The following is a 26,046-nucleotide window of genomic DNA, read 5'->3' as shown; positions in this document are numbered from 1 at the left end:
TAAAATAACGGTGTTATGAACTAAGACGAGAAAAAGATAATTTATGTAAAACGTTATGATACATGCTAATCTTCCGCCATGTGAACGTTGGGCGCCATCTCCCAGTAGTCGCATTGCAAGATGTTGCATTGACCTCCTTTAACGAACGGGGAGATGCGGTAGCAAGGGCCCGAGTCGGGGTAGATGCGGGTCGAGATGGCCGTCCTCTCGTTGGCAAATACTTCGAGCGCACTGACGTCGAAGAATATGCGGAGGGTAAGGGGTTCTGTGCGTGCTGCTGGTGCTGTGGAGGAACCATCGTCACCGGATGGTGTGATAGAAGGATCCAAGAATTTGTAAAGAGTATGCGGTGCCGTCTCTTCGCTCGTGTTGATGTCGCTGTGGGGTGTGGAGTGGCGGCGGGTGATGGTGAGGGTCTCGTTCGAGGGATGGAACGTGATGATGGTGCGGGTGTTCGGGTCATCTTTCGAGTGTTGGAGAACGAGACCGACGGATTCCGTCTCGGGGTGAGCTCGAATGACGCTTTCAACTCCCAGCAATCCCCATGGGGCAACTCGAGTCCGCCGGTACTAGTCGTCGGTAGCAGAATCTGTGGGGCCAACGATTGGTGGTTCCGCCGCAGCTGCTGCAATCTGCCGGCTGGTACTGCGCAAAGCGTAGTGAGGGCGTATGTTTGCGGAGCCGTTTGGTGCACGCCGAAGGACTTGAGCTTTTCCATCTTGGAGTCATCCGGCTCAAAGACGTTCTCGAGTCTCTGCAGCTTCAGCATCCTCGGCAATGACAGCATCCCGCTCCACCCCTGAGCCTGTCGCCTCTGCAGCGGCAGATCCTCTTCGACGAGCCAGCCCAGGATGATGTGGCGCTGCGACTTGGGCTCGCAGAAGGAGTTGCCGGCGTAGTAGCAGCCATGGTCCAAGAAGCCGCCGTAGCGGTACGCCATCTCCACGGGTTGTTGCTGTCCCTGTCCCTGTTCCTGTTGTCCCGGCTGCCGAAGCTTGCCGCAGAGCCACATCTGCTTGTGGTCCCGTCGGAACTCGGCGTGTTGCCCAGACGGTGGCACGCCGCCGCCGCCCGTGGTCTCCGCCGCCATCCCCTCCGCGCTCATGAGCAGGAAGTCGAGCTGCGCGTCCGCGGCGGCGGGCGAGTCCGGGTCGGGGAACGAAACGAAGTTGGTGACTTCCCAGTTCGAGCCGAAGTCATACCGATCGTCCGACGCGGAGAGACTCTTCGGCATAGTACCGAGAGTGGACACAAAGGTCCAGTCGTACAGGGCCTCGGGAGCGAGGCGGTACAGGAACGACGTCGGCCCGCCGGCTCGCGTGCCGCCCGCGATGAGCGCGTACAGAGTTGCGGGCGGGTCGTCGAGGAGCCGGGCCATGGATAGCCAGGGCGCAACGAAGGGGTCCCGCCAGCCCGTCACCTCCAGACCGGCGGGCGGCCCCGACAGGACCGGGTTCCCCTCGTACCGCGTCCACGTCCGGCCGGCGTCGGACGACGTCGCGGCGTGGAGCAGCTCCTGGCCGGGCGCGTACGGCGCGGCGTGGTGGATGGGCGACTTGGTGACCGACGTGTAGAAGGCCGTGATGGCGCCCGGCTTCGCCGTCACGGGCGACAGGCACCCGGTGAAGACGCCGAGCTTATCGGCGTCGGGCGTGGGCGCCAGCGATGGTCGGTTGCGGACCGTCCAGGAGACGAGGTCGGGCGACACGGCGGAGCCCCAGGAGATGCTGTTGTTCCACTCGACGCCGGCGGGGACCCATTGGAAACCGACGTGGTAGACCTCGTTCACGGGGTCGTAGCCTGGGGCGCAGGGGTCATTGACCCAGCCCCTAGGGGCAAGAAGGTGATACTTTGGCCGCCAGCGACGAAACTCGTCATTGTTGATGCTTTGGCCCTCCTAGAATGAGTATCAGCCTCCCGTTTCAAAACAAGGTAGATGATCAACTCACACGAAGCTCGGTATCAACTTTGACATCGGCGTCAATTGGTGGGTTCGTCGAAGCCATGACGATAATGCGAGGGAGGTACTGTGGCTGATGTCAAGGTTGGGAAGAGGGGTGCATTCCCATCACCCATGGCCACGAATCATTCAGCTGCTCCACCGGGGCGTCGGATTAAGGTTGTGGCCTTGCGATAATTCTAAAATCGGGCATTGACTCGTCCAACGAGGGTCACCTAGTGGATCAGCCGAGCAAGTCTCCGGCTCCGCTTTCTTGGACTTTGGTCAGCCTGCGGAGGGAGGTACCAGCTGCTACTATATTTCGCTATTCAGAGACATAATTTTAAGTGGCTGGGACAGTACTCGAGGTGATAAACAAGCAGATGATGCGGTGCATGGTATCAGAGCTGTTTGGTGCATGGCAGTGATACGGGCAGAGCCATACTGGTGCCTCGTTATAACACGCAGGGGAAGATCGAGAAACAGAACCCAGACAGGGGCTATGTACTGGAACAACACATGGATATTGCTAAATATTGATAGTTTTTCCAACATGAACTGATTTCTACCAATACGAGCATTAGACCCAGCACCGGCCGTTTAGGTGGAAGCAAAACTCTAGCCCCCTGCATCAACCTTCCTCAATCTAACAAAAGCTTATGTTGTTTCCATACGAGATTTGGCAATCCACGAGGTTGGGATTGGTGCTCGCTAGAAACTAGTCAGGTCGGAATTATCAGGCTTGCTTTGGATATATGTTTCATCCAGCAAGATACTTCGAGCAACAATCTTGGTCATAAGGACAAACATTCAAGATTCGGTCTGCTCATCGTCCTATACAACCTTCTCAATAAAGCTCAGCCTGTAATACCACACCATTTAATTATTCTTCCCCATCATGCATCCTCAAGAATCACCTCCGAGGCCTTCTGCCCCACCATGACCGTCGCCAACACCGGGAACGCCCCCGGCTGCCTGGGGAACACACTCGCGTCCACGACGCGCAGTCCGCGGACCCCACGCACGCGGAACCGCGCGTCCAGCACTGCCAGCGGATCATCCTTACCCAGGCCATGTACATCCTCCTCCTCATCTTCTTCGTGAGAGAAGTTGCCAATCCGACACGTCCCCGTGGCGTGGTGCCCAAACGCCTGAGACCGCACCCACGCCGCATCCTGCTCGCGCACGCGGCAGTGCCCATCCGCAAGCACTCCCGCCGGACAAGGCGGTTCCGTGGGCATCACCGGCCCATACGGCGGCGGCACCGCCGCGAACACGCGCCGCACAAAAGCCACAGTATCCAGCATCGCCCCGAGGTCTTCATCGTCGAGCCCGCCGGGGAAGTGCTCAAAGTTGATCTCCGGCGGCGCCGTCGGGTCCCGACTCGTAATGCGCACCCCCGCTTTTGGTGAAGGCGGCCGCGACGACATGCGCACCATGCTGCGCGAGACCGCGTTGGGCGGGTCCGTGAACAGGCCCGGGTCGGTCTGGTCCGTGGGCGGCCAGAACCCGCGAAACGCCGGCCTCGGCGGGGAGAAGGTCAACACATCCCGACGACGGCCGTCGGGGCTGTGGCCGGTCCGGAGCAGGGCGCACTCGCTGTTGCCCTGGGCGGCGCCCGCGTAGGGCCCGCCGCCGCGCCACCAGGCCGCGACGCAGGGGTCGCCAGGGGCGCCGAGGGTGCAGTTGTAAGCCGCGGAGGCGGGGTCCGGGGCCGTGGCGAAGGCGGCGGGGCCGTGGCCGACGACGGGGAGCTCCTGGTTGTCCTGCAGGTTGCGGCCGACGCCGGGGACGTGGGCGACGACCGGGATGCCGAGGGAGCGTAGGTGCGGCCGGTCGCCGACGCCGCTGAGCTGCAGGAGCTGGGGCGAGTTGAAGGTCCCGCCGGAGACGATGACCTCCTTGCGCGCGTAGGCTCGTTTCGGCATCCCCTTGGGCGGGTTGGCGGTGTCGTGCTTCCACGAGGCGCCGTAGACCATGCTGCCCTCGAGGAACTCGACGCCCACGGCCTGCGGTTTGGAACTGGTTCGGTCGTTATCGAAGAGGATGCGGGTCGCAAGAGACTCCAGCTGCAGCTTGAGACGGTACCGAGCCGAACCATCCTTGTTCTTGGCGTTGAAGGTAGAGAGGATCAAGTCCCGAGGTGACCAGCGCTTTCCGAATTCCGTCGTGTGGATGGGCAGGCCGAAGGAGCCAGTGGCGAAGTCTCGTCCGGAACCTTCACAATTCGGATCTCTACCAATCAGGGGAAGCAACTCGCTCGCGCCAAGGGGTCTTGCAATTCGTCCGAGCAGACCGCCCGCGAATGCCCCCAGGAAGGACAACGCCCCAGGACTCCGCTTGTAATAGTCTGGAGATCCTAGTTGGGTGTCCATGAATCCATCAAAGCCGTGCCCTTGGGTACCTTTGGGCAGGTAATGGTTCCTTTCTACCTTCTCGAAGATTGATCTCATTTTACCCGATCTGACAGATTGGTTAGAGAATAGCCCCTGGATCAAAGCAGTTTCAGCGTCACTCACGACCATGAATCGTCAGCCGTGATGTCGGCCACATAGTCCCAATCCGCATCGTTCGGCAGGAACGTCCCCATGGCGTTCACGATCGCGCTCCCGCCCAGCGTCGCGCCCCGGGGGTAGTACACCCCGTCCAGCCTCGCGTCCTCGGGCGCCCTCGCGCCGCTGCCGACCCAGTACGACCCGTTGGGCAGTGTCCAGGTCAGGTGGTTGTACTGCAGCTCCTGCTCTTGGTCGTCCCTAAAGTGCTTGACGAAGAAGTGCCACTTCAGCGTGTCGGTGCCCGGGTACGACAGCGCCGCGATCGAGGTCGAGAGGTCGTCGCTGGCGTCGCGGCCGGCTTCGATCAGCAGCACGCTGTGGCCCGCGAGGGCGAGGTTGCTCGCGACGACGCCGCCGCCGGGACCGCTGCCTACGACGATGAAGTCGTAGGTGTTGTCCGCGGTGCCGCCGATGGTCTCGTGATCATCTCTGCGAGCATGGGGGTGGCCTTGGGCACTGCCGAGCAGAGTGGACGAGGCCAGGACCAGCAGCAGTTTGCAGTGGCTGGGCAGCAGCATCATGTTTGTTCAAACGGCGACCTTTTATAGCAGATTGTATGTGAAGTAAGCAAGATCGGAAGACGATGGACCTGCAGCTTCTGAGCAAGTTGAGGGATCCTCTACTTACATATATGTGCAGTATATATATGTATGATCCACGCACGCGGTAGCCCCTTCAGACCATCCTGTCTCAGTTAACCCGGCGACCTATATAAAACTCGATATTCAGTAGACGTCGCGTTTGCAATGTGACGGTACGTCTGCGCCACCCATGCGTTGACGTTATCATGGCCGAGCGGAGATCCTACAGTAGCATGCTGCTTTACCCCCTTAAGCGAGCCCCTTCGCTCGGCTATTGGGGCCAGGGTCGGGATCACCGAAGGGATATGCGTCTAATTGCCCAATCACCACGTAGCCCTTGCAATACCTGTACCGATTATTCGGCACGCTAAAAATGAACAATCCAATGTTGAGTTTGTTAGTCATAGTACACAAACATGGCAGATTCACGATTGTCCCTTTTTGGCGCGTGTCGAGAGACGCAAGGGAGACAAAAGAATCATCAGAACGGGAATGGAGGCTTCATGCTCTCCCTCCCTCGCGGTAGGAACGGGCCGCTCTAATGAAAGCATCGGGTGGTAATTCGCTCAGCCATGTGGCCTACGCCCTCATGCACGAATGTCGCAGTGCAATTTGGGTACAGGCCCGGGATGCAACCACGCCGGGAAATATTGGTTCTTGCATTGGAGCTGGAGGCTTATTTCGGCTGCATACGACCACCACCGCCTGCTGACTGAATGATGACGTACTGCTGCACCTGCACAATTGCTGGTGAACCACGAAAGTAGCGCAAGCCATTCGACCCAAGGATCGTGCGCAAAGGATGTTATTGGTGCTCCTTAACTTATCTTAGCGTATACCTAGATCCCTGGCCATGATGCCGCGGAAAGTGGTTTGCTTCTCCAAGAAACATTTGAACAGCTGCATGGAAACAAAACAGAACTTGATTTCGATTGGTCGGAACCAGCCCTTTGCTCACTACGACTCAAATCCAGGAGCCGCCAATTCTAGTAGCTTACACAGCCCGGTGAAGCTCAGCCGATACCACAGTTGCATCTCAAACCTGCAAGCCCAATATCAAACAATATCCAAAATATTCAATCTCTTCCATCCATGTTATTCGCCCGAAAGCACACCCATGCTTTGCTGATACCGAGATTTCGAGGCCGACCTCGCCAAGTCCCCCGACCTGACAGACCCGGCATCGTTATAGCTCATATCAAACTTCGTGGTCTTTCGTATATTGTAAATATCGTACAAGATCCCCTCCTCGTCGCTGTCGTCGTCGTCGCCGCCGTGCCGTGGGTTGGCATACAGTGGCGAGCAAAGGTAGCTGCTACTCAGCGGACTCGCCGGCAGGTCCTTGACGACGATGGTGCTGCCGCCAAAGGTCCTGATGACGTGCGACGAGGTCTGTTCTTGGTCGTGGGCCGTTTTGTCATCGTCCCTGTGCCTGAAGAAGAACGTGTTCGGGTACTTGCGACCGTCGCCGCCGCCGCCGCCGCCGGTCTTCGTGAGCTTCGCGAAGAGGTTCGGGAACCACCGCTTGAGGAGAGACGACAGGGCGGGGATCGAGGCGCAGATGATGGCGAGGTTGCATTCGATGGTCGAGTAGACGAAGCGGATGTCGTACGAGAAGTCGGGATTTTGGAATAAGTCGCCGTAGTGGTAGTCGATGAGCCAGATCAGGCGCAAGATGCTGACAATGGCCACACTAGTCCGAAAAAAGAAAAGAAAAAGGGATATATCAGCTCTCTCTTGTACGTCAGGTCAGGTCTGGAGTTGGGGCAACTTACATGATGCCGAGAGTGAGTACAAACGTCAGGCCCATCTTCAGTCTCATGGGCATCTGCAGCCCCACGACAATCTTGATCGGCAAGATGACCACGAGGATATCGGTCAGGGCGGTGACGGAAGAGGAGACGATGTACTGCAAGCCCTCGTTATTGCAGTGGCCCGGGACGCCCCGGTCCCAATACTTGTTTATCGGCACGCAGGTGAAGACCGACGCCGCGAAGACCGAGATCAGGAGCAGAATGTTGCAAACGTTGAGTGCGTGGATGGACCGCCGGATCCCCGGCTTGTGCCCCCTATCCGCAGAAGGAAGAAGAGCACCGAGGACTTGACGAAGCAGAGCTGCGGGTTGTACAGCATGATGGCCACGTAGGCCCAGACCTGGCTCCAGGGACGCTCGGTCGGCTGAGCCAGCGGCGGGATCTGCCAGGTGTGGACTCCGATGAAGTTCATCTTCATCATCACGTAACTGCAGCCCGCTTCGGCCAGAGCCGTTATCTGAGAGAGGAAGCAATGTGTGAGCACTTGCAGTCCATACTTATCAAGCAGCTATCAGACCGCGCGAAGGGGGAACGCACCATGGCTGCGACGATGAACCCGTCATCCCATCCGAATGTTCTAGAAGAACAGCGGCTATACACGCGAAGAGAGATGACCACGAGGGCCAGAGCGGGAAGGAAGAAGATGATGAAGAACCCGATCTGCTGCAATGAGGTCGTCGGGTAGGTCGACAGGTCCGTGGACTCGGTCGGGAGAGGCGCGTCGAGTATCGAAGCCATGGTCTGCCGCGGGTGAGAAGTCCATTGGAATGAATCCCGCAATATGCGCGAGTTCAGCATGAACTCGGAGACCTTTCTCTTTTCAATTGGGAATTACACTCGTCAGTTGCAGTAATTAGGACCCAAATGTGTAATGCATGGCGACACCTTCAGATAGGAGAATGCAATCAATTAAGCAGAGGTATGTATCTATTTGGTTCATGAGGCCACCCATCAACTGCACCAGGTGAAGGAAGGGTGCAGGCAGACTTCTGTTTTTCCCATGATCCGAGGTTACTCAACTCTGTTGTGGCTTGCAGTGCAATCTGGGGAAAACCGTTATTTAAAGCCCAGTTCCTTCTCGTGCTGCGGCTAGGTGCAGCAAACCCGCAAGAGGAACCTTGAATTCACTGGCAGGTAAATGAAAATGGCGTTGGGGAGAGAAAATACCGAACGCATCGGGAACCGGAAACGGGTGCACAGTTTCGGATCGCATACTTCGATTCAGCGGATGTTGGATGGGAGAATTCGCTGCGGCCAGGCATCTCCAAGAGCCGTTCGTGGGCAGCAGGGGTGTCTTATCAGATATCAACATTGAGCTTTAAGCCTCTGCGCTTCAAGGAGATACACAATTGGACAGTACCCCGGGATTCTCCCGGACCTCTGCATGGTGGCAGGGGAGGGTAGCGCAGCGGTTGAAGGACGGGCAGGCAACCTGGCAGTCGGTGATTCGTAAAGAAGCAGGTAATCTTGGCTAAATACCCGGTTGTGGTAACATGCATGCATGCAGCTCAATGTCGTGTAACCGCGGCTCGACTGTAGTGTAGATAGATGAAAACGACCCGTATTACAAATCCACCGCACTAAGTCGGCATGACCTCTCAGGGCTTCTCAGTATAGAAACAGGGCGTGAAACCTATTCAATGAGGCTGGTAAAGACAGTTGCTGCCCATGGGCCCTTGGTGACATAAACCACGAGCAGAGTACACGAAAGATGAAGAAGAAGTATGGCTGTATTCCAGCGCGTCCTTGGCGTCACTGCCTTACCTGATCACTTTCTATGAAGGTTGACGGAGGTAGTCAATACAGCAGCAGGAATTCTTCATCAATGATCAGTAAATACAAAATCCTTTATTATTCTATATAATATCTAGGACATATCTTTTGCCTATGCATGTATGGAAGACATGAAATCTCATATATTCAGATCTCTACCAGTCGGAGAGAGATATCTCCCCCTTCTAGTTGGAGATCTTCGCGACCGAAAAATTGTCCACATAGTGTGTAGCCGTCCCCTGGTTGCGGGTGTACGTGACCCCGATTTTGCAGTTCGTGTCCTGCTGCTGCACCACGACGAAATTGAAACTGAAGCGATACCAGCCGTTGCCCGCGGGGACGCCGCCACTGATGGGGTTGAACGCCGCGCCGCAGTTGCCCGTCGACGAGAACATGCTGAGGTAGATGCGCGAGGCCGTGTTGCCGGCGTCGAGCACCGTCGTCTGCACCAGCAGGCTGAGCTGGTAGGTCGCGCCCGGCTGCAGGTTGAAGCCCTGCACGGACGTGAGGACGGCGAAGCCGAGGTACTGCGAGTCGACGACGCGGAAGGCCCGCGTCGGCTGGTTGGTCCGGTCCGGGGTGCTGACGACGCCGAGGTCCCAGCCCTGCGGGTTGTTGGTGGCCCAGGTCCAGGTGCCGGATTGGTCGGCGGCTTCGAAATCGAGAGGAGAGGGGGTGGCGGCGGGCAGGGTGGCGGTGGCGACGCCGCCGGTCACGGTCACCGTGGTCGTGACGCTGGTCGTCGCCACGGTCACGGTCGTGGTCGCTCGGACGGTGTTGGTGTTGGTCGTCGTCATAGCGGCGGCGGTCTGGGTGACCCGAACCGTCTTGGCAGGGACGCCAATGCAAGAGCAGGCCGAGGTGATGCGGTCGGGCGGGTAGTTCGTGGTCGCGATGCAGCTGGGCGTGGCGACGACGATAGATGAAGATGAGCTCGGGGCTCGTTTCGCCTGTTGGGCATTGCCGGTGTAATAACCTGACACGGTAGTTGTGGACGACGGGACAGTCTGGGTGGCTGTAACGGTGATGGTCTGAGTAGTTCGTTGGGTAGCGACGATGACGGTGGTTGCGATTGACGTTGTGCTTGGGTGAGTGAGGATGACGAGTCAGATTCATGTTTCCTTCGAACACTTGCTTGTAATTGGAGCGGCGACTTACGATGTGGGCGTGGTCGTTGCCACCGTGGTTGTGAACGGGGTCAACTGGGAACAGTAGGCACTTGCTTGCGCGGGGCCGTTGTTGAAGCACTTCACAATCTCCCTCTTGCACTCCTCGTCGGGACACTGGGCAGGCGTTGCCGGCCTCAGCAAGTTGGCGAAGGCGTAGCTGTCCGAGATGGTGAAGAGACTGTTGCCTCGGTACTGGCCGACGTTGTACGCGTAGGACGCATCCCACGCTCTCGAGTAGAGGGCGCAGAACTGGCCGACCAGGTTGCTATTCTCGCGCAGGTTGTACACGTTGACGAACTGGCAAGCGCCCACGCCCGAGCACGCTTCCAGGCAGCGCGTCGTGTTGAACTGGCCGCTGGTGAAGATGCGGACGCCGAGATACGTGTCCGCGCTCCCGCACGTCGGAACCTCGATGGCTATGTTCCCCAGCGAGAGGCTGTCCGAGTAGCCCGGGAGGGCAGCCGCGGCGACAAAGGGGCCCTCGAGCTGGTTGTAGTGCGGACCGTTGGTCTCGGCGTTCAGCGCGTCTAAGGCGTCGAAGTCGATGCCCTGGCCGCGCACGCACAGCGCAGAGGCAAGGAGGAGAACGTAGCGTTTGGCCATGATGGAGCAGAGAGAGAGATATGCCTGATATTGGCTATGGTTAAAACAAATCCTTGCAGGAGAATAAGATTCTGGACATGCTTTATACGCGGAAGCAACCATCCAACCCCCCAACCCGGGACCCGGATTCATAATACTTACCATTCGCTAGCATGTTATGACCGTCCGGGTTGGTCACCGAGGTTGAGCATCACGGCTAGGCATGGACGCCAGACGTTTCTGCCCCTCCCTAGAATTTCCGGTTCCTCGGGTAACGAGGTTGGGAATTGCACACTTTTGTCCTTCAGGGTGTCCTTCAGGGTGCCGGCGTGCGAACATCGCAACTCGTGCCTCTCACAACCGGAGAGGGTCGGAAGTCTTTAGTGCTTGGTTTAAGCACCATCGGAGACGACATCGGTAAATAGCATCATTGGGGGTATCCCTTGCCAATGGAACTATCTTACGCCGGTCCTTTGGCCCGTTCAAAAAATAGTCGTTACCTCGGAATAAAAGGTTCAGTCCGTCTTATTCATATCTCTAATGAATTCGACATCCCTGGCAGGAAGGGACAAGGGTGATTGTTAAAACGGTCCAAATCGGAAACGAATTATGCAAAAAAAGAAAAAGAAAAAAAGGAAGAGATATGGGTGGCCGAGCTCCCAGGATGCTGTGGCATGGTCTCCCAAACTACATGGAAGCATTCCACACAAGCATATGCTGGGTGGCAGGATCGAACGAGGATGCTAGGGCAGGGGTCCCGAGACATTTGTATCGGGGGGCTTACACAACAGCACAGTCCAACGTAATCCATACCACTCGACCACCGTTGAAAGAACATCCAGTTACTGGGCATTATCAACCTACCCTCCCCCCTCCTATGGCAAACGATTGTTGTCCCCCACCCTTCTACTGGACCTGATCTCCCCAGGTAGTACCCTCCCCTCCCTCCTACCCGACCACACACTTAGCAAAGTCCACCTCGAGGGCCGAACCGCACGCATTCTTTGCGTTGCCAATGACTGCAGACATAGTGATAAACCCCAATCGGTAACACACACACTGAATTGTGCGTTCTTGTTTCTTTCCCTGACCATACAAGCAGGCCGGGGGTTTGTATTAGGTCGTAGCTTCAGAGCTGTGCCATCCCCTGTGGCATGGGGCATCCAACCATACTTAATTGAACCCGACCGCTGCCTCATAAAATAAAGTCTCACCTTTGAATTCGCATGACATCAGTCATGGTGACCAGCTTTGACTAATGAACTGCCACTGCTACATCTGAACAAACCACAATCACGAATATGGGACCTAGGATAACTACCAACAGCCCAATGGAATCGCAAAATGTTCCATTCAGGTTGATATCTACAGCATATCGAGGTGCTATCTAGTATGTATGGCTGGTTTTATGTACACAGTGAACCAAACTGGAAACGATCTTGTAAGTTGACAAACAGCCTCCTCCTACTGAGCGGGACTGTCCGTACGATACAAGCCATCTCGTAAGAAAACAGGGTGGTCACTATCCAAAGTGACTTGGCCCTTCATAACCTTGGATCTTTGATGTAGGTCTTGAGTGCTCTGGAACCCATGGGTAAGATCATTTTCCCAACCCTCCAGGCCGTAGAACAGGAGCGGCAAACTGGAGGATTTCCAGGCTGAAAGAATCAATTAGTTAGCAATTTCACTAGTCCTTAAACGATCGACAGGGGAAATACAGGGGCAAACTTACCTTCTACACCGTGAGACCTGGAGTTGATCATCACGGTTATCAACAGCACCAGCGACAGCACCGAGACCGCGATGGGCAGCGCCAGCCACTTCCACTCGATATGGATGTACGTCTCCTGCACGAACGCCGTCCCGTCGGCCGTGGTGAAGTTGTTCTGGCTGTTCCGCATCGAGTTGGTCATGCTGTCCGCGATCTGCCCCACCATCGTCGTCAGGTTTGCCGCATTGTACATGGCCAGGCCGAACGAGGGGCCATCCGCCCGCCGTCGCCGGGCTGGTAGGTCCCCGTGTTCAGGACCACGGTGCTGTTGAGCACGTCCTTCATGTACATGCCGAGGTTCAGGTGGTCGAACCAGTTCATCGTGTAGTTGGGCCCGACGGTCTGGCCGTCGGCGAAGGCCTGCATGGTGAAGAGGAAGTTGCCCTTTGGGTTTCGCGGGGGATCAAGAAAGAATTCGTGGCTCGAGATGTGCATGATCGTTTCGTACACTGGCCCGACGTCGGTCTGTCCGCTGTCCACGCTGATATTGCTGTATGTCTTTAAACAGTAGGCGAACATGCACTGATTGACCTGCGACGGTTTCGTGGGCCTATCTGCATGGCCGCTAAAGAGACTCCGATCCAACTTGAGTGCTGTGAATGCCGCGAGGACCGCCGGTTGTCCATAACCCGTCATTGATGTGACCATGCTGGGTGTGACAGGCGCACTTGATGAGTTCCATACGTTGGCATATGACCCAGCTGCATCGCTGGAGACGCTCCAAGTGAAGTTGCTCGGTGGCAGTAGTTGACGCGGAACAGTTGTGTTGCAGACTGTGGCGCCTGACTTCCTATCACGGCCACAAGTGGTATTCGTTGCGTCTACAACATCCTGGGATGGATTAGTTAATGTTTTGCGTTAGGAATGCTCCCATGTAAGATGCAAGTCGGATTTTCCCAGAGAGATGGCTTTAGTCGTTGTAGAGTTTTGGTGGATTTCCTCCTCTGAGCATCGTTGATCAAGTGACTTACCTGACAGGTGCTGCATATTCCAAGAGTACTGACAGGCGGGAAAGTACAGTTTGAACTAGAGCAAGTGAGGTCGAACCTGGGCGTGACGCCAAATGCTGCAGAGATGACCGCACTCTGCAATTGAAACGGCGCGTTCTGGGCTGCGGGCAGATGGTCAGTTCAGGGCCAACTAAAGACCAGAAAACAAAACCTACCGACGGGATACGGAATTCCATGATTGGCAGTGACCGAGGTGTTGGCGTCATACACCGGGGCGAGCCTTATCGAGGCAACCTGGTGAGTCGTCCGCGTTGCCTGGGTAGGGAACGAGAAGACCAATTGCGCAAATGGATCGATAACGAGCGCGGCAATGGTCAACAGCGACGCAGACGAAGCCAGGAGCGCAGCGGTCTTCATCCGGAACATGAGTTGCAGCGCGCCCCACGGGCCTCTGGAGCCAGCGTCAAACAGCTGCGAACAGGCCATTAGTGTTGCTGCTAGCAAATCGAACTAGTTCGCGATCTGTGAAGTGGAGCATACATACCTGGATATCGCTGAGCCGCCGCGGAGCCGTGGCGAAATGCACCCATCGGAGCTGCCCGATGACTTCGGCAAGCACCAGCAGACACGACGACTTGGCCAGCGTGGTGATGAAGGAGATGACGGCGTTGGGGGAGATCACGAGAGCCCACCCAGACAGGCGCTTGCCATCCTCGTTGAGCAGGACCACCACGACGACGGCTATGCATATTAGGCTGAAAGCCGAAGCCATTAGCTCCCACATCCAGAGACTCGGAAGCCTGCCTTTGGGCGCCCGAAGCTTGATACCATCTTCCCCTTTAGCACCGCTTGAGACTGGGTAGGACCTTGTATCTCCAGACTGGTCATATGAAGGGAGGTTATGAAGCGGAAAGTTGTCGGAAAACACTGTAGTATTGAATTGGCTGCCGTCGTGAGGATATTGATGTGATGTATGACTGTCAACCGGCCAGTAGCTGGCAGACATGGACGGTTTAGTTGTTGGATCATCGCCGGCCGTATGTGTCGCATTCAACCCGTCGTTGCCTTGAGCATGACCGCGATACGATGCATAATCGCCCACTGGCTGGTAACTGGTAGCCATACCGCCAAAGGAGTGTAGAAACGCTTGTGGTGTCTATAAGTGTGGTTGGATGGGTAAGTCGCAGGTAGAAAGCTTGGAAGGCGAGTTTGGAATCTGTACCACCCACCACGTTTTTACCGACTTGGCGAGACACCCCTAAAAAGGAATTATCAGGCCCAGTGGGGTTCTTCGAGCGTTTCCTACATAGCTTTAGTGCTTATGGCCATGATTTCATGCGCTGCTCGTATGTGATGGGTTGCGGTGCGCAGGTCCGCAACAGCTGCGGTCGAGGGCCTATCCCGATCGAGGGATCTCTTTCAGCTAATTACACCAGACGATAGTAGGTTAGATGGGTGGCGCCAGCCTGCCGCTGGGCCCACAAAGGCCAGCCGCTGATGAGCTGCTGACCGAGGAGGGCATCTCTTGAACGTCGATTGAGAGCCGCTTCCGATGGCGATTAATCATAGGTATGGGCGTGGGAATGAATACCGACATGGTAAATAGAATGAAGCAAATTCCTGATTTCGGGTCTGAAATATGGTTGAGTTCATAGTTCACAAGACGGGTTGACAATCTGCAGGTAGGGCTAGGTAGGGTCCTGAAGCGCGACAGGAGGCCCCGCCCCGCCACCTGACCTAATTTTAGAATAGTTGCAGATCTGCAATCGCCTAACTCCCCGGCAATCTGGTGAGACGGTCGGTCACATAAAGAAGACATAAACCACTCGCCCAATCGTAGGCAACTCAATACTTCGTATCGACAATTGTTCTTCTTTTTACAAGGGGAGAAAGAAGGAAGCAATCCGCTTTTCCGGCATCTTTCCACCCCGCCCATCTCATCGACTTAAATGTCCGATATCTGAGATGTATTGGATTGCCCAACGGGGTAGTAACCGGCTAGTTCACCATAAAACAATTGTGCCGCGCCGAGTTCCCTGACGGTTGCGGCGCAGCACTCGCTAACTTATGTGTACTGTAGGGGCTGGGTGGACGAGTCTTAATTCAACGATGCACAATCGATCTTGGTAATCAGATGAGGTGTAGGTAGTTGTTAAATCCTTGGGTAGAGCCTAAACCATTCGCGCAACTCCAGGCATGCGAGGTTCAATCGACCCATCAACGGAAACGGCCTGTGAGACCTGACCTGTGAGCCTGTGGCTGCAACCCCCATAACTAACTGTTCAGTGGTCAATAGCGGTGATACCTGTGCAACCGCACCAGCTTGTCTACCCGCATTATCACCAAAGGTGTGTATTCATTGCCCATTGGATATTGACGTGGCACAAAGCTACTTTCAGTCAGTTATGAAATGTTCCCTCGACATGTACGGGAATTGAGCCACAGCACTTGTGACACAGGTATGGAAAACAGCTCCGCCTCGAATTGTATACATTTGTACTAGGATCTAAACACATCAATAACTGCATGAACATATTGAACCTTCAGTGTCGGTAGTATTGTGTGACTGATGGGTGGGAGTAAGTTTCAATTCAACTTGCCACCTACGGAGAGCGCAGCTATCCATACGTTTTATCCATTATAACCCGCCATCAGTCTGAGGAAGTCGCCATTCATATGCTCTTCCTCATTCAAGTGGGCTTCTCTTGAGTCTTGTAGCTATCCTGGACCGACCAGTCGAGCTTGGTCGCGCCATTGGGGTGATTGCAATTCATCTGGCCAGCAGCCGCGACGAGGCCGTCCTTGGTGTATTCGGAGACAACCAGACTTATTGCGTCTGCGATGTCCTGGTTTCCGATCCTAAGTGACGCACGGCGTTAGCCAATCAATGGAGGCATGGCTGAATGGCTGCAAAGAAGAGGAGTATGAGGACAGGTGGCAACAACTTACCAGACGTGTTCATTGAAGGTATTGACGCTAGAGATATAGACGGCGCAAGTTCCATTGTAGATGATCTGCAGAGCGGCGCTTTGGTAGTCCCATGTGTCCCAGTATCCGTGCATATGGTTCTGGAGAAGACTGACAAGCTGGTTGCAGTCGTCGCTGCGAGCGAAGTCCCCCGTCATGGCGCCCGCTGTAAACGAGGCAATGTCAGCATCAATCGTAAAGAGAGCAAGCCAGAATGTGCCAATGAAGGCCCTTGGCGCCAGCTTAGTGTTCACCGAGTGATGGACGGGTACTTACTCTGATCACTACGGAAACAGATCGACTGGGTCTCGAGTGTAGGGTTAAACTGGGACTGGGTAGAGTCGAAAACCGGCTTGAGATCAACCAGGGTGCCGTTGGCCGCGACGACCTTGACACTGACGTCGGGGGTGGCGGGCGGGTTGGCGCCGTCACGAAGGGTTTTTGCGTGAACAGCGGCGCCCTGTGCGTGGCCTGCTGCAAACAGCAAGGTCATAAGAAAAGCGAAGATGTGCATCTTGCCGGTGTTGATTCTTTTGTTTTGTTGACTGGGTCGGATGTTGTATGCGAAAAAGCGATTTGTTGTGTTGTGCGTAGAGAAAACCTAGGTGATGTTTATGTTCGTGCTGGTTTGGAGCAAAAGATATAATTGTAGCTAGCAGAAGGAAGGAATTGCTGACTTTCTAGATGTTTTCGGAAGGTGGCAATCGTAGAGTGAATGTACGCGCCTGCGAACTAATGTGAATTTACTGTCCTTTCCATAGAACCTGCCATTTTGATGATTTCCACTAACAATACAGCAGGTAGAAGAAGATCATGTTGTTGTTGCTGATCATCACGAGATATTCCATCGAAAACTGCCCCGTCGCCTGCTATTCCAATGATAGACAGTTCAGACCCGGCTGATCCAGATCTAGTGGAGGAACTCACTCTGGGATTACCGTACCCATAGATACGAAGCACTTATTTATGTTACACCTGATGCCATAGCAGTGCCAGTAAGAAAACCTCCGGGTCTCCTTCAAATACTGGTATCTCATGAACATTAACTCCTCAACCATGTCGTCACTTGCCCGGCGCGCCCTGGCAGACTCTGGATCAACAACAGCGTCGGCCCGTCCGGTACGCAGGCCGTACCAATAGGCTCAAAGAACCCCCGGCGGCGACATCCGTATCACCTAGGTAGACCAATATAGCATATAATGCTGAGTACGCTGGTAGGAGGCCAAAGGCGAGGAGATTAGAGTCGTAGGAGCCAGTTGGTTTGGGAAACCCTTGCCTGCGAACATAAGTAATTGCATCGCCTTTGGGGCAGGGTAAGTATAAAAGCTAAAGACTGGACTCGCACACCAAGGTGACGAAAACGAAGATGAAGAAAAAAAGATAAAAGAAGACCCAAGCCTAGAAAATTGTCCATGGAGGGGCTCGAACTCGGAGACTGGCAAAAGCGAAGGGAGTGGACCACCACATCCATGATTCAGTAGTATTGAAAGGAAATCGGCTACTTCGCTGAAAAAGTCAGACGTTATTTGGCCATATATCCATAGACAAACTAGGGGCTGGTAAGCGTGAGAAAAAAAAAGAGAAGAAAAAGCCAATAAACTTCATGATTTCCCGGGACGGTGGGAAGCTGGGAGTCGTTTCCGGGCATGACGGAGATGGTTCTTGGCCAAGTCGATCGGTGATTTAGTTACAGTCTGTGAGTCTATGCCCGGAATTATATCAGCCATTGACCCTTGGGCATGGGGGCTAATCACGCCAACCCGCGCTGTATGGAACAGTGTTCAGAGCTGAGGCGACAGTGGCTTTTGGGGGACCATCTACTTTACTACCTACCTTATGTACCCATTCACCATCAACCAGAAGCCATTAGACTCCAACCGATCATGGACGCTTGTCTTGAAAGAGTCCACGGCTGGCGAACCTATTACTAGCTAAGCTACTGGATACAAATAAGAAATACAGACTATTGTACAAAATTATATCGCACCGATATCTGCTCAAATAGATCGGCGTTCTGAGTTGCAAGCATCAAGTATCCCATATAGTCCGCGGTGATGTGCATTCGTGCGCCCTGGTTCGGGCACGTGAAGAGCCCGGTACTTCCCACGTCGGTCGAAGAGTCACTAAGCTGGCACGTCACACGTAAATAGCTTCCGGCAGCTGCTGCCGTCGTGATGGAAATGCTGCTGCCGCCTTCACCCGGTATGGAAGCACCGATGTATCCGGCATAGTTTGCGGGATCCGCCGCGAGGGACGCAGGGACCAGCGAGCCGTCGTCCCTGAGCGTGAGGAGGGCTGCATCTCCTGCATTGGGGCTGAAAACGAGGGAGTTGAACAGGGTGCTGGTGTCCCCTTGTATGCGGAGAACCTGGCCATCGACGGTGCCGCCGACGCCCGTCAGAGTGAAGGCAGGAGTTCGCGGAGGCGTGGTGGTCGGAAGCGGCAGGACGACATAGTCCAACTCGATACGGGCATACGTGGTAGCGGCAGGACTTTCGAACATTAAGTCCATTGGATTATTAGTATCGACAGCAAAGACAGACAAGCCACTACCGCCGTTCGGGCAGGTGAATGACCCCTCACTTCCGGCGGTAGTTTCTCCGATCAATTGGCAAGCTGCATTAGACTGGGGTGACGCCGCTGATGCAACGAAGGCGAAGGAAGAAGAAGTTGCATCATCGAGGTGGATCAATTTATGGTCTGGGTAGAGCGCGAGCACCACGGCACCATCTTTCAGAGTGAAAGCGGATGCGGCCGCCACATCGGGGGTAAAGGTGAGGAAGTTGGAACCCATGGGTTGGATGTTACCACTGGCTGTGACATATTGGTTAATGACATTGCCAGTCCTTCCCTTGAGAACAAAGGTGGGGGTAGCAGCAGGAGGCGCCGCAGCAGTCACGAACGTCGTGGCGGTGACAGCCAGGGTCGTTGGCACCGCAGTGGTCTCCAGATCCGTCGTGCTGACCGTCGTCGTGATGGTAGCAACGATGACGGACGTGACGGTCGCGAGGTCGGTAGCCGTGGCGCTGCCGGTGACTGTCACGGTCGTGGTGGTCTTCAAGGCGGAGGCCGTGACCGTGGCGGTACAGACGTCGGCGGATTGCGTTGAAGTGGCGCTGGACGAGGTGACGGAGGCTTGGCTCGACGACGAGCGTCTCTTGCAGCTGTCGCCTCTCCGTTGCTTCATCTGGCCGCGCTTCTTTTTCTGTTCCGTGATAACCTGGGTTGCCGTCTCCGTTGCAACCGTAGCTGTCTCGGTGACAAAGGAGGTCTCGAACTGGGTGATGACCGCAGTGTTGGTTGTCTCCAGCGTAGACTCCATGGTGGAGATCTGGGTGGATGTGACGGTGTCAGCGATGGCAGTGACATATTGCGTCGCCGTCTCCGTCAGCAACGCCGCACTTTCCGTCACCGTGACATAGCTTGCGCAAGTCGAAGGCGAAGGAAACGTAATCAAGGTAGGCGGGTTAGGCAATGGGATAGGCAATGGCAATTCGGGTAATGGATCGGTCAAGTCAGTGATACGACGCCGCAGAGGGTCGGCTGCTCCCGCGGGGATGGCAGAGGCAGCACCCCCGGAGACGAGGGCGGCCAAAGTGGCGAAACGCATGATGGAGAACGAGTGTGTTGGGTGTACCGGATGGTACCCTCGAAACGAGTGTGTGTATCAAAAGAGTGAACGGGCAACCTGGGAGGAACGAACATTCGGGAATCTGGGTCGAACAGCTTGGCAGGGCATCTATATTGCCCGATTATACAAATCCTACTTGTGATCTAGTCAGGAGCGTCACCGAATCCACGCCAAATGTGGAGGCGCTATAAAGCATAGTCAGCGGCCCAGGCCGGACTAGCAGTCTTGATACGTCGTCTCCTTTGCAGCTTAGCTCTCTGTTTTCAGCCTGCCACGATCACTTTGATGAATATCCCTCTACGAAAATTCGTTGGTTTCTAGATCGGCTTGGACTAGTCGCTGCGTGTCCTAATCTCCTTAAACACCAGTAAGATTGCGAGTGGTTTTAGCAAGGTCAGTGACGCATCTAGACGCTCGCAAACGCTTCTGCCCACGCACGGCGGATGATGATCTGAGGCGTATCAAGCTTAAGCGCGCCAGGTCTTGGCTGCAATTGGCACCCGGGAATCGGGATAGATAGACTAAGAGGCAGGCAGAAGCTTCTACTCCATCTGCTAAGAGACGATCCCGTTCTTCTTGAGAGTAATAATACACAGCAGTGGCAGAAACCTGCAGGACAGATGCGAGTCGCACAGCAACGCCCTATGATTAGCTAACCACTAGTCTTTCGTATGAACCAAAGCTGAAAGTTTCTCCCAACAGGCGGGGATCAAGCAATCGCACCATGCCAAATGCTCTACATATATCTTATGCTGGAGTCTCGCTGGCTGGCTGTGCTACGTGCATCGCAAATCCCAAAAGGCGAGAAGAGATCGCAATTGCCGAGCCTCAATGTCAAATATTCTGGGAGGAAGGCTGGAGTGTCCCGAAATCCGGGGGTGGGCAAGCAGGGTCATCCCGCTGCACCCAGCTGATGGTCACAGGGCTTGCTAGCGTCTGTGCATCGACATCCACCTGGGTTCTGTTTGGGTTTTCGTTGAGTAACTCCGCGCCGTATTTCAGCTACTTCGCCGGGGAGGGGAAGGGACATTCTGTCCAGAGATGTATTTGGGGCTGATGAGGCATGGCATAAGTCCTGTCGGGAGATTTTAGGATCTCACAGCAACACCTGCTGTGACCCCAGTTTCGGTTCTCCCACCGTCGTCGGTGACCCACTCCGCTCTAGCTGGCCAGGGACGATTGCGATCACTATATGCATGAAGAGCTGGATGGGGAATCGATCCCAGGTGGGTCACACAACAATGGTGAACTCGATGGTCACTTTCGGTGCCATCAACCTCGTAACATTTGGTATATTGGTCTAGCGCCTACGCCGGCTATGCCTTTTTGGGGGAAATCTCACGTATCACGGTTTTATTACGAACCATACAAGATCATGTCGCCAAATCAGATGTGTCTCCGTAGACACCAACGCTTATGCTGAATATCACCTGGCTCCTTTACATGATGACTTCGTTGGAGACATCCTATGAGAATGTTAGCATTGGGCGCGCATGCGTAGATTGGCAAACAAATTCTTACCCTCTTGAGCTCCTTGAAGGGCAGGCAGACACAGTTCTGCACGCGGACCTCGTCGTTGACCTTGGTCTCCTTGCCCAGAATGGTGATGCTCTGGACCTTGACGCCGTTCTTGATGATGCTGGTGGTGTGCGACGTGACAGGGGTGGGGGTGCCTTCGACACGGGCCCAAGCACCAACAGTGCTGTTCCAGCCGACAATGCTGTAGAGCACACAGGCATCGTGCTTGATGTGACTGTCCTCGAGCACAATGGTCTCCTTGACACGAGCGCCGGCGCCAATCACAGCGCGAGGGCCGATAGAAACGTTGGGGCCAAGCTTGGCGGTCGGGTCGACGGTGGCCGTGGGGTGGATGAAGACGGGGGCAATCAGGTTCGGCGAGGGCTTGGCCAGCTCCTCAGAACCATTCTGCCAGGCCTTCTGTAGGTAGAGGGCATTGGCAGGGACAGCCGAACCAGCGGTCTTGATCTGGCGCCAGAAGTCCTTGGTCTCGTAAACGAAGAACTGCTTGCTGTCGGCAAGATCGCTGAGAATGTCCTGCTCCAGTCGCAGCACCTCCTTCTTCTCGTCATCATCGTCCGCCATGAAGCTCGACTCGAGGTTCTCGGAGGAGGGGTAAGATACGAGACGGGGTCGGTCGGTGCGGCGCTTGATGGCGGTCTTGATGCTGGGGAAGATAGCGTCGACGCTGAACAGGTAGACACCACAGTTGATGAGGTTGGAGATGTGGCCTTCGGGCTTCTCGACGTAATGGAGGACGCGGCGGGAGTGCGAGTCGCTGACAATACAACCGAAGTTGGTGGCAGCATCGTCGCTCACGCGGGTACCCAGAATGACAGCTTCGGCATCCTTATTATCGAAGAGCTCGGCCATTTCGTTCAGGGGGAAGGAGCAGCAGACGTCGGAGTTGAGGACGAAGATGCGCTCGGGGCGGCCTTTGAGGATGGCATCTCGGAAGTGGTAGAGGCCGCCAGCGGTGCCGAGGGCCTCGTACTCGCGAAGGTACTTGATGGGCAGGTCGGGGAACTCGTGACTGGCGTCCTTGATGAAGTCGCGGAAGACGGACTCATCGTAGTAGCCGATCATGACAACCTCCTGGATGGAGGGGACCTTGGCAATCGCCGTAAGGCAATGCCAGATGATGGGATGACCTGCGACATCGAAGAGGGGCTATTCAGGAATGGATGTTAGGATTTGAACCGCAATCGCATGATAGGCTGGCAGAGATGGTCAATTCGCGGCAACTAACCTTCGGGACGTCGAGGGACAGAGGTCGGAATCGGGTGCCTCTGGAAGGACCTCCGACCTAAACGTTGAGTGAAATGCGGTCAGTATCTCTGTGTTTCCCAGGGTGGGGCAGAAGCAGTAACAATAGGATGGCAACTTACCAAGATGACGGCCTTGGTGTCCTTGCCGGCACCGCCGGCCTTTCCGCGCATAGGTACCTGGAGACTCATGCTGTTTGTGGGTGGATGTTGCACTGGGGGAATGGGACTGGTGATGCTGTGAACTCGTCGGTCCCCTACTGTCGCCGAAAATGCAATTGTTGACTTTCAAGTACGAGCGCCCCTCGAAATTCACAAGTGTTCACAGCGTTGCGACTTGATTGGACCGAATTGAATTGGGGGGGATCCGTAACAGGGATCGTGCAGCTGCAGGGTTCTGGGAGTTGAGGTCCAGGCTGGCGCCCATCTTTTGGTGGGATGGGATGGCGCATCGGGAATCGGAATATCTCTCGGCCCACCAGGAGGTCAGTGCCCCCGCCGTCTCCTTCCATGGATGCCAGTGACTGTGGCTGTAGAGGTACGTATCCTCTCAGGGGGCGGCTAGTGCGGGGTACTCAAGCCACACTCCTGGCTCCCCAACTGGCTGCATTTCTTCCAAGCTCCATCTACTTGTGGTGCTGAAGGCCAGTCCCTTAACGGTCCAGTTGCAATAGGTCACCTTTCCTTTGACAGCCTCCATTAGCTCTGTTGGGTTTTGGAACATTGAAGCTTCTTAATACGAAATACCATTAATTTATGTGAGACTCAGACATCTAGCACGCCCCTTTCGATAGCTCGAGTCAGGCAAGAAGCCGCCATGATCGATATGTTGTAGAAGCTCTACCGTTACTTCCAGAGCCATTGGGTCTTTAGCAGCCTAACTTCCGTCATGACAGAGTCATTATTCCCCGGGCCCTTTTCCCTCAGCCGGCTGCCGGTCCTCAGTCGACTTTCGATCGGCTTGGCCACCCCAGAATCGGCGGAGAATTAATTGGAGGAGGCCGCAGAACGTGTTCGACTCTACTCGTCACCTCGCCGAGCCCTGATTGACGGCTTGGCCACTTTACCGATATTGCTTATTGACTGCCTTTACCCGCGACCCGCGTCGCCATGCGGTTAAATGTGCATCTTCGTCGCTAGGTTATTACCCGTTCAGGACGCGGAAGCTTGATTCGCCTGGGGAAGTGGTCAACTGGCCAAAGATCGGCGCATCTTTTGTCTGAAACGGCCGCCAAGCTCACCGATCAGGGCGCCCGTCGTAGTCGCAGTGGAAACGATCACCAACCCCGTGGTCGATGAACCACCATCTACTTTGGTTCATCACCGGCCCCGGCCTCCGGTCTGGGGCTTGGCCGTTACATTGCAATCACCAGCCGTCCATCATTCCAAGGCATTGAAGGTCATATTATTATCACCGCCCTGCTATGCTTCCATCTCCCCAATGATGGGATCTGCAACGAACCACGACGTAGAAACGGCCCGCCAGCCGTGATATACATGTGACCCAGAACTTGCAGCATCCCACCATTTTCATGGGCTCCTGGACAATACCCAACAAGAGGCGAGGCGTGGACCCTCGATTGCCCCATACTTCCAAGAGATATTCGCCGGGATTCAGTTCGAATGGGTTGGAAGATCTGATCATGGTGTCGTCCAAGACCCAAAAGAACGGAAGGAGATACCCCTTGCCGCTGATGATGTGATGGTGTGGCAACATGAGGTAGGAGCCGTTCTTTTCGTCCAGAGTTCGGAAAGAGTATCTTGTCAGGCAACCTGGACTGGATATATAAGGCAGCCAAGTATCCCCATGTTTCACTATCCTGGCAGTACATCACCGCCATAGCAATCTGCCTGTTCACATATAGGGTCACTACGCACGCTTTTCAACATGAAGACGACTACGACTTCGCTTTTGGCCCTGGCCACAGCTGCCGCTGCTCTGCCATCGCCCGTACACAAGCGCGCATGCGATTCCGCTGTCAAGCTCGATGCAAGCAGCAATGTCTTCGAGCAGTACACACTGCACGCCAACTCCTTCTACCGAGGCGAGGTCGAGGCCGCCATTGCGAACCTCAAGGATACCAGCTTGGCCGGTGCAGCCAAGAAGGTCGGCGAGGTTGGCTCGTTCCTCTGGCTGTAAGTCACCTCAAGACCCATGGCTCATGGAAACTCCCAAAGTCTTCCAACCTACTGACTTTTGGGGTACAGCGATACCATCGCCAACATTGAGAAGCTGAACACGGAACTCGCGGCCGGTATTCCATGCGAGAACATCTTCGGTTTGGTTATTTACGATCTTCCTGGCCGTGACTGCGCTGCCAAGGCCTCCAACGGCGAACTGGCCGTCGGCGAGATCGACAGGTACAAGACCGAGTACATCGATGGTGGGTACTGACCATGACCATCTGTGGCTTTCTTAGCTAACACATTACAACAGTAATCGCTGGGATTCTCAAGGAGAACCCCAACCAAGCCTTTGCCCTCATCATCGAGCCCGACTCCTGCCCAACCTGGTCACCAACATCGATGAGAAGGCCTGCCAGGACTCCGAGGCCGGATACGAAGAGGGTGTCGAGTACGCGTTGAAGCAGCTCAACTTGGACAACGTCGTCATGTACATCGACGCCGGCCATGGAGGCTGGCTGGGCTGGAACGACAACCTCAAGCCTGGCGCTGAGGGGCTGGCCAAAGGTCTACAAGGCCGCTGGCTCCCCGAGCCAGGTCCGCGGTATCTCGACTAACATCGCTGGATGGAATGCTTGGTGAGTTCACTGCCAAATACGTCCCCATACTCTCTGGTAATATAGCTAAACAAGGCACCAGGGACGAAACCCCCGGCGAGTTCTCTGATGCCTCCGACGCCCAGTGGAACAAGGCCCAGAACGAGAAGCTGTACACCGAGATGTTCGGTGCCGAGCTCAAGAGCGCCGGCATGCCCAACCACGCCATTGTCGACACTGGCCGGTAAGTTTCCGCTGCCTTTTGTTGATTTCAAACGAAGAAGACCGGGGCTAATCTCACTTTACCACAGCAACGCCGTCACTGGCCTCCGTGAGGAATGGGGCAACTGGTGCAACGTCAACGGCGCCGGGTTCGGCGTCCGCCCTACCGCCGATACCGGATCCGAGCTCGTCGATGCCTTCGTCTGGGGCAAGCCCGGCGGCGAGTCTGACGGCACCAGCGATACCTCGGCTACGCGCTACGACTCCTTCTGCGGCAAGCCCGATGCCTTCAAGCCTTCTCCTGAGGCCGGGCAGTGGAACCAGGAGTACTTCGAGATGCTCCTGAAGAACGCCGAACCGAAGTTCTAATCAAAGCAACGGTGGAAAATGGTGGTAATTACGGCGGTCATCGCCGTACACTTTCTCTTCGACATGTATAAATTGCGGAAGCTTAAGAGGGTGCGCGTTAGTATATGGTGTTTTTGATGCTGGTTGGAAGACTCTCGCTTTCCCAGTTTCGGGTTGTATATATGCCTGTCTATACGCTGTCACAGAGCTCTGCGAAAAATCCAATTATACACTCCAGAGC

The 26,046-nt window shown here is 55.3% G+C and overlaps 10 protein-coding genes across 10 annotated transcripts; 1 reads left to right on the top strand and 9 right to left on the bottom strand.

Annotated features, from left to right (window-relative positions):
• Positions 1 to 65: 65 nt before the first annotated feature.
• PG997_014923 (Arabinanase/levansucrase/invertase) lies at positions 66 to 2,006 on the bottom strand (the record flags this gene model as incomplete). Its single annotated transcript, XM_066819237.1, has 3 exons — positions 66 to 511; positions 571 to 1,894; positions 1,950 to 2,006. The coding sequence occupies 3 exons, from the start codon at positions 2,004 to 2,006 to the stop codon at positions 66 to 68; spliced, it is 1,827 nt and encodes a 608-aa protein (XP_066661425.1).
• Positions 2,007 to 2,835: 829 nt separating this feature from the next.
• PG997_014922 (uncharacterized protein) lies at positions 2,836 to 5,015 on the bottom strand (the record flags this gene model as incomplete). The annotated part of the gene is made up of 2 exons (XM_066819236.1): positions 2,836 to 4,402; positions 4,459 to 5,015. 2 exons carry the CDS (start codon positions 5,013 to 5,015, stop codon positions 2,836 to 2,838), a joined length of 2,124 nt encoding a protein of 707 aa, XP_066661424.1.
• Positions 5,016 to 6,170: 1,155 nt separating this feature from the next.
• On the bottom strand, positions 6,171 to 7,627 carry PG997_014921 (uncharacterized protein; the record flags this gene model as incomplete). Its single annotated transcript, XM_066819235.1, has 4 exons — positions 6,171 to 6,768; positions 6,851 to 7,134; positions 7,170 to 7,346; positions 7,427 to 7,627. 4 exons carry the CDS (start codon positions 7,625 to 7,627, stop codon positions 6,171 to 6,173), a joined length of 1,260 nt encoding a protein of 419 aa, XP_066661423.1.
• Positions 7,628 to 8,847: 1,220 nt separating this feature from the next.
• On the bottom strand, positions 8,848 to 10,434 carry PG997_014920 (uncharacterized protein; the record flags this gene model as incomplete). The annotated part of the gene is made up of 2 exons (XM_066819234.1): positions 8,848 to 9,745; positions 9,821 to 10,434. 2 exons carry the CDS (start codon positions 10,432 to 10,434, stop codon positions 8,848 to 8,850), a joined length of 1,512 nt encoding a protein of 503 aa, XP_066661422.1.
• Positions 10,435 to 12,107: 1,673 nt separating this feature from the next.
• Positions 12,108 to 12,326, bottom strand: PG997_014919 (uncharacterized protein; the record flags this gene model as incomplete). Its single annotated transcript, XM_066819233.1, has 1 exon — positions 12,108 to 12,326. The coding sequence occupies one exon, from the start codon at positions 12,324 to 12,326 to the stop codon at positions 12,108 to 12,110; it is 219 nt and encodes a 72-aa protein (XP_066661421.1).
• A 29-nt stretch (positions 12,327 to 12,355) lies between these two features.
• Positions 12,356 to 14,140, bottom strand: PG997_014918 (uncharacterized protein; the record flags this gene model as incomplete). Its single annotated transcript, XM_066819232.1, has 4 exons — positions 12,356 to 13,015; positions 13,156 to 13,290; positions 13,354 to 13,605; positions 13,679 to 14,140. 4 exons carry the CDS (start codon positions 14,138 to 14,140, stop codon positions 12,356 to 12,358), a joined length of 1,509 nt encoding a protein of 502 aa, XP_066661420.1.
• Positions 14,141 to 15,824: 1,684 nt separating this feature from the next.
• PG997_014917 (uncharacterized protein) lies at positions 15,825 to 16,615 on the bottom strand (the record flags this gene model as incomplete). The annotated part of the gene is made up of 3 exons (XM_066819231.1): positions 15,825 to 15,993; positions 16,084 to 16,267; positions 16,378 to 16,615. 3 exons carry the CDS (start codon positions 16,613 to 16,615, stop codon positions 15,825 to 15,827), a joined length of 591 nt encoding a protein of 196 aa, XP_066661419.1.
• A 1,449-nt stretch (positions 16,616 to 18,064) lies between these two features.
• On the bottom strand, positions 18,065 to 19,711 carry PG997_014916 (uncharacterized protein; the record flags this gene model as incomplete). Its single annotated transcript, XM_066819230.1, has 1 exon — positions 18,065 to 19,711. One exon carries the CDS (start codon positions 19,709 to 19,711, stop codon positions 18,065 to 18,067), a length of 1,647 nt encoding a protein of 548 aa, XP_066661418.1.
• A 1,451-nt stretch (positions 19,712 to 21,162) lies between these two features.
• Positions 21,163 to 22,707, bottom strand: PG997_014915 (gdp-mannose pyrophosphorylase protein; the record flags this gene model as incomplete). The annotated part of the gene is made up of 4 exons (XM_066819229.1): positions 21,163 to 21,198; positions 21,254 to 22,420; positions 22,500 to 22,556; positions 22,639 to 22,707. 4 exons carry the CDS (start codon positions 22,705 to 22,707, stop codon positions 21,172 to 21,174), a joined length of 1,320 nt encoding a protein of 439 aa, XP_066661417.1. The 3' UTR covers positions 21,163 to 21,171.
• Positions 22,708 to 24,403: 1,696 nt separating this feature from the next.
• On the top strand, positions 24,404 to 25,826 carry PG997_014914 (Exoglucanase 3; the record flags this gene model as incomplete). The annotated part of the gene is made up of 5 exons (XM_066819228.1): positions 24,404 to 24,651; positions 24,724 to 24,903; positions 24,953 to 25,236; positions 25,323 to 25,479; positions 25,547 to 25,826. 5 exons carry the CDS (start codon positions 24,404 to 24,406, stop codon positions 25,824 to 25,826), a joined length of 1,149 nt encoding a protein of 382 aa, XP_066661416.1.
• Between the last annotated feature and the right edge of the window lie 220 nt (positions 25,827 to 26,046).

The sequence above is a fragment of the Apiospora hydei genome, assembly GCF_038363865.1.
Source record: "Apiospora hydei strain CBS 114990 chromosome Unknown utg000010l_segment0_segment0, whole genome shotgun sequence".
NCBI lineage: Eukaryota > Fungi > Ascomycota > Sordariomycetes > Amphisphaeriales > Apiosporaceae > Apiospora > Apiospora hydei.
This window is presented reverse-complemented; position numbering and strand designations above follow the sequence as displayed.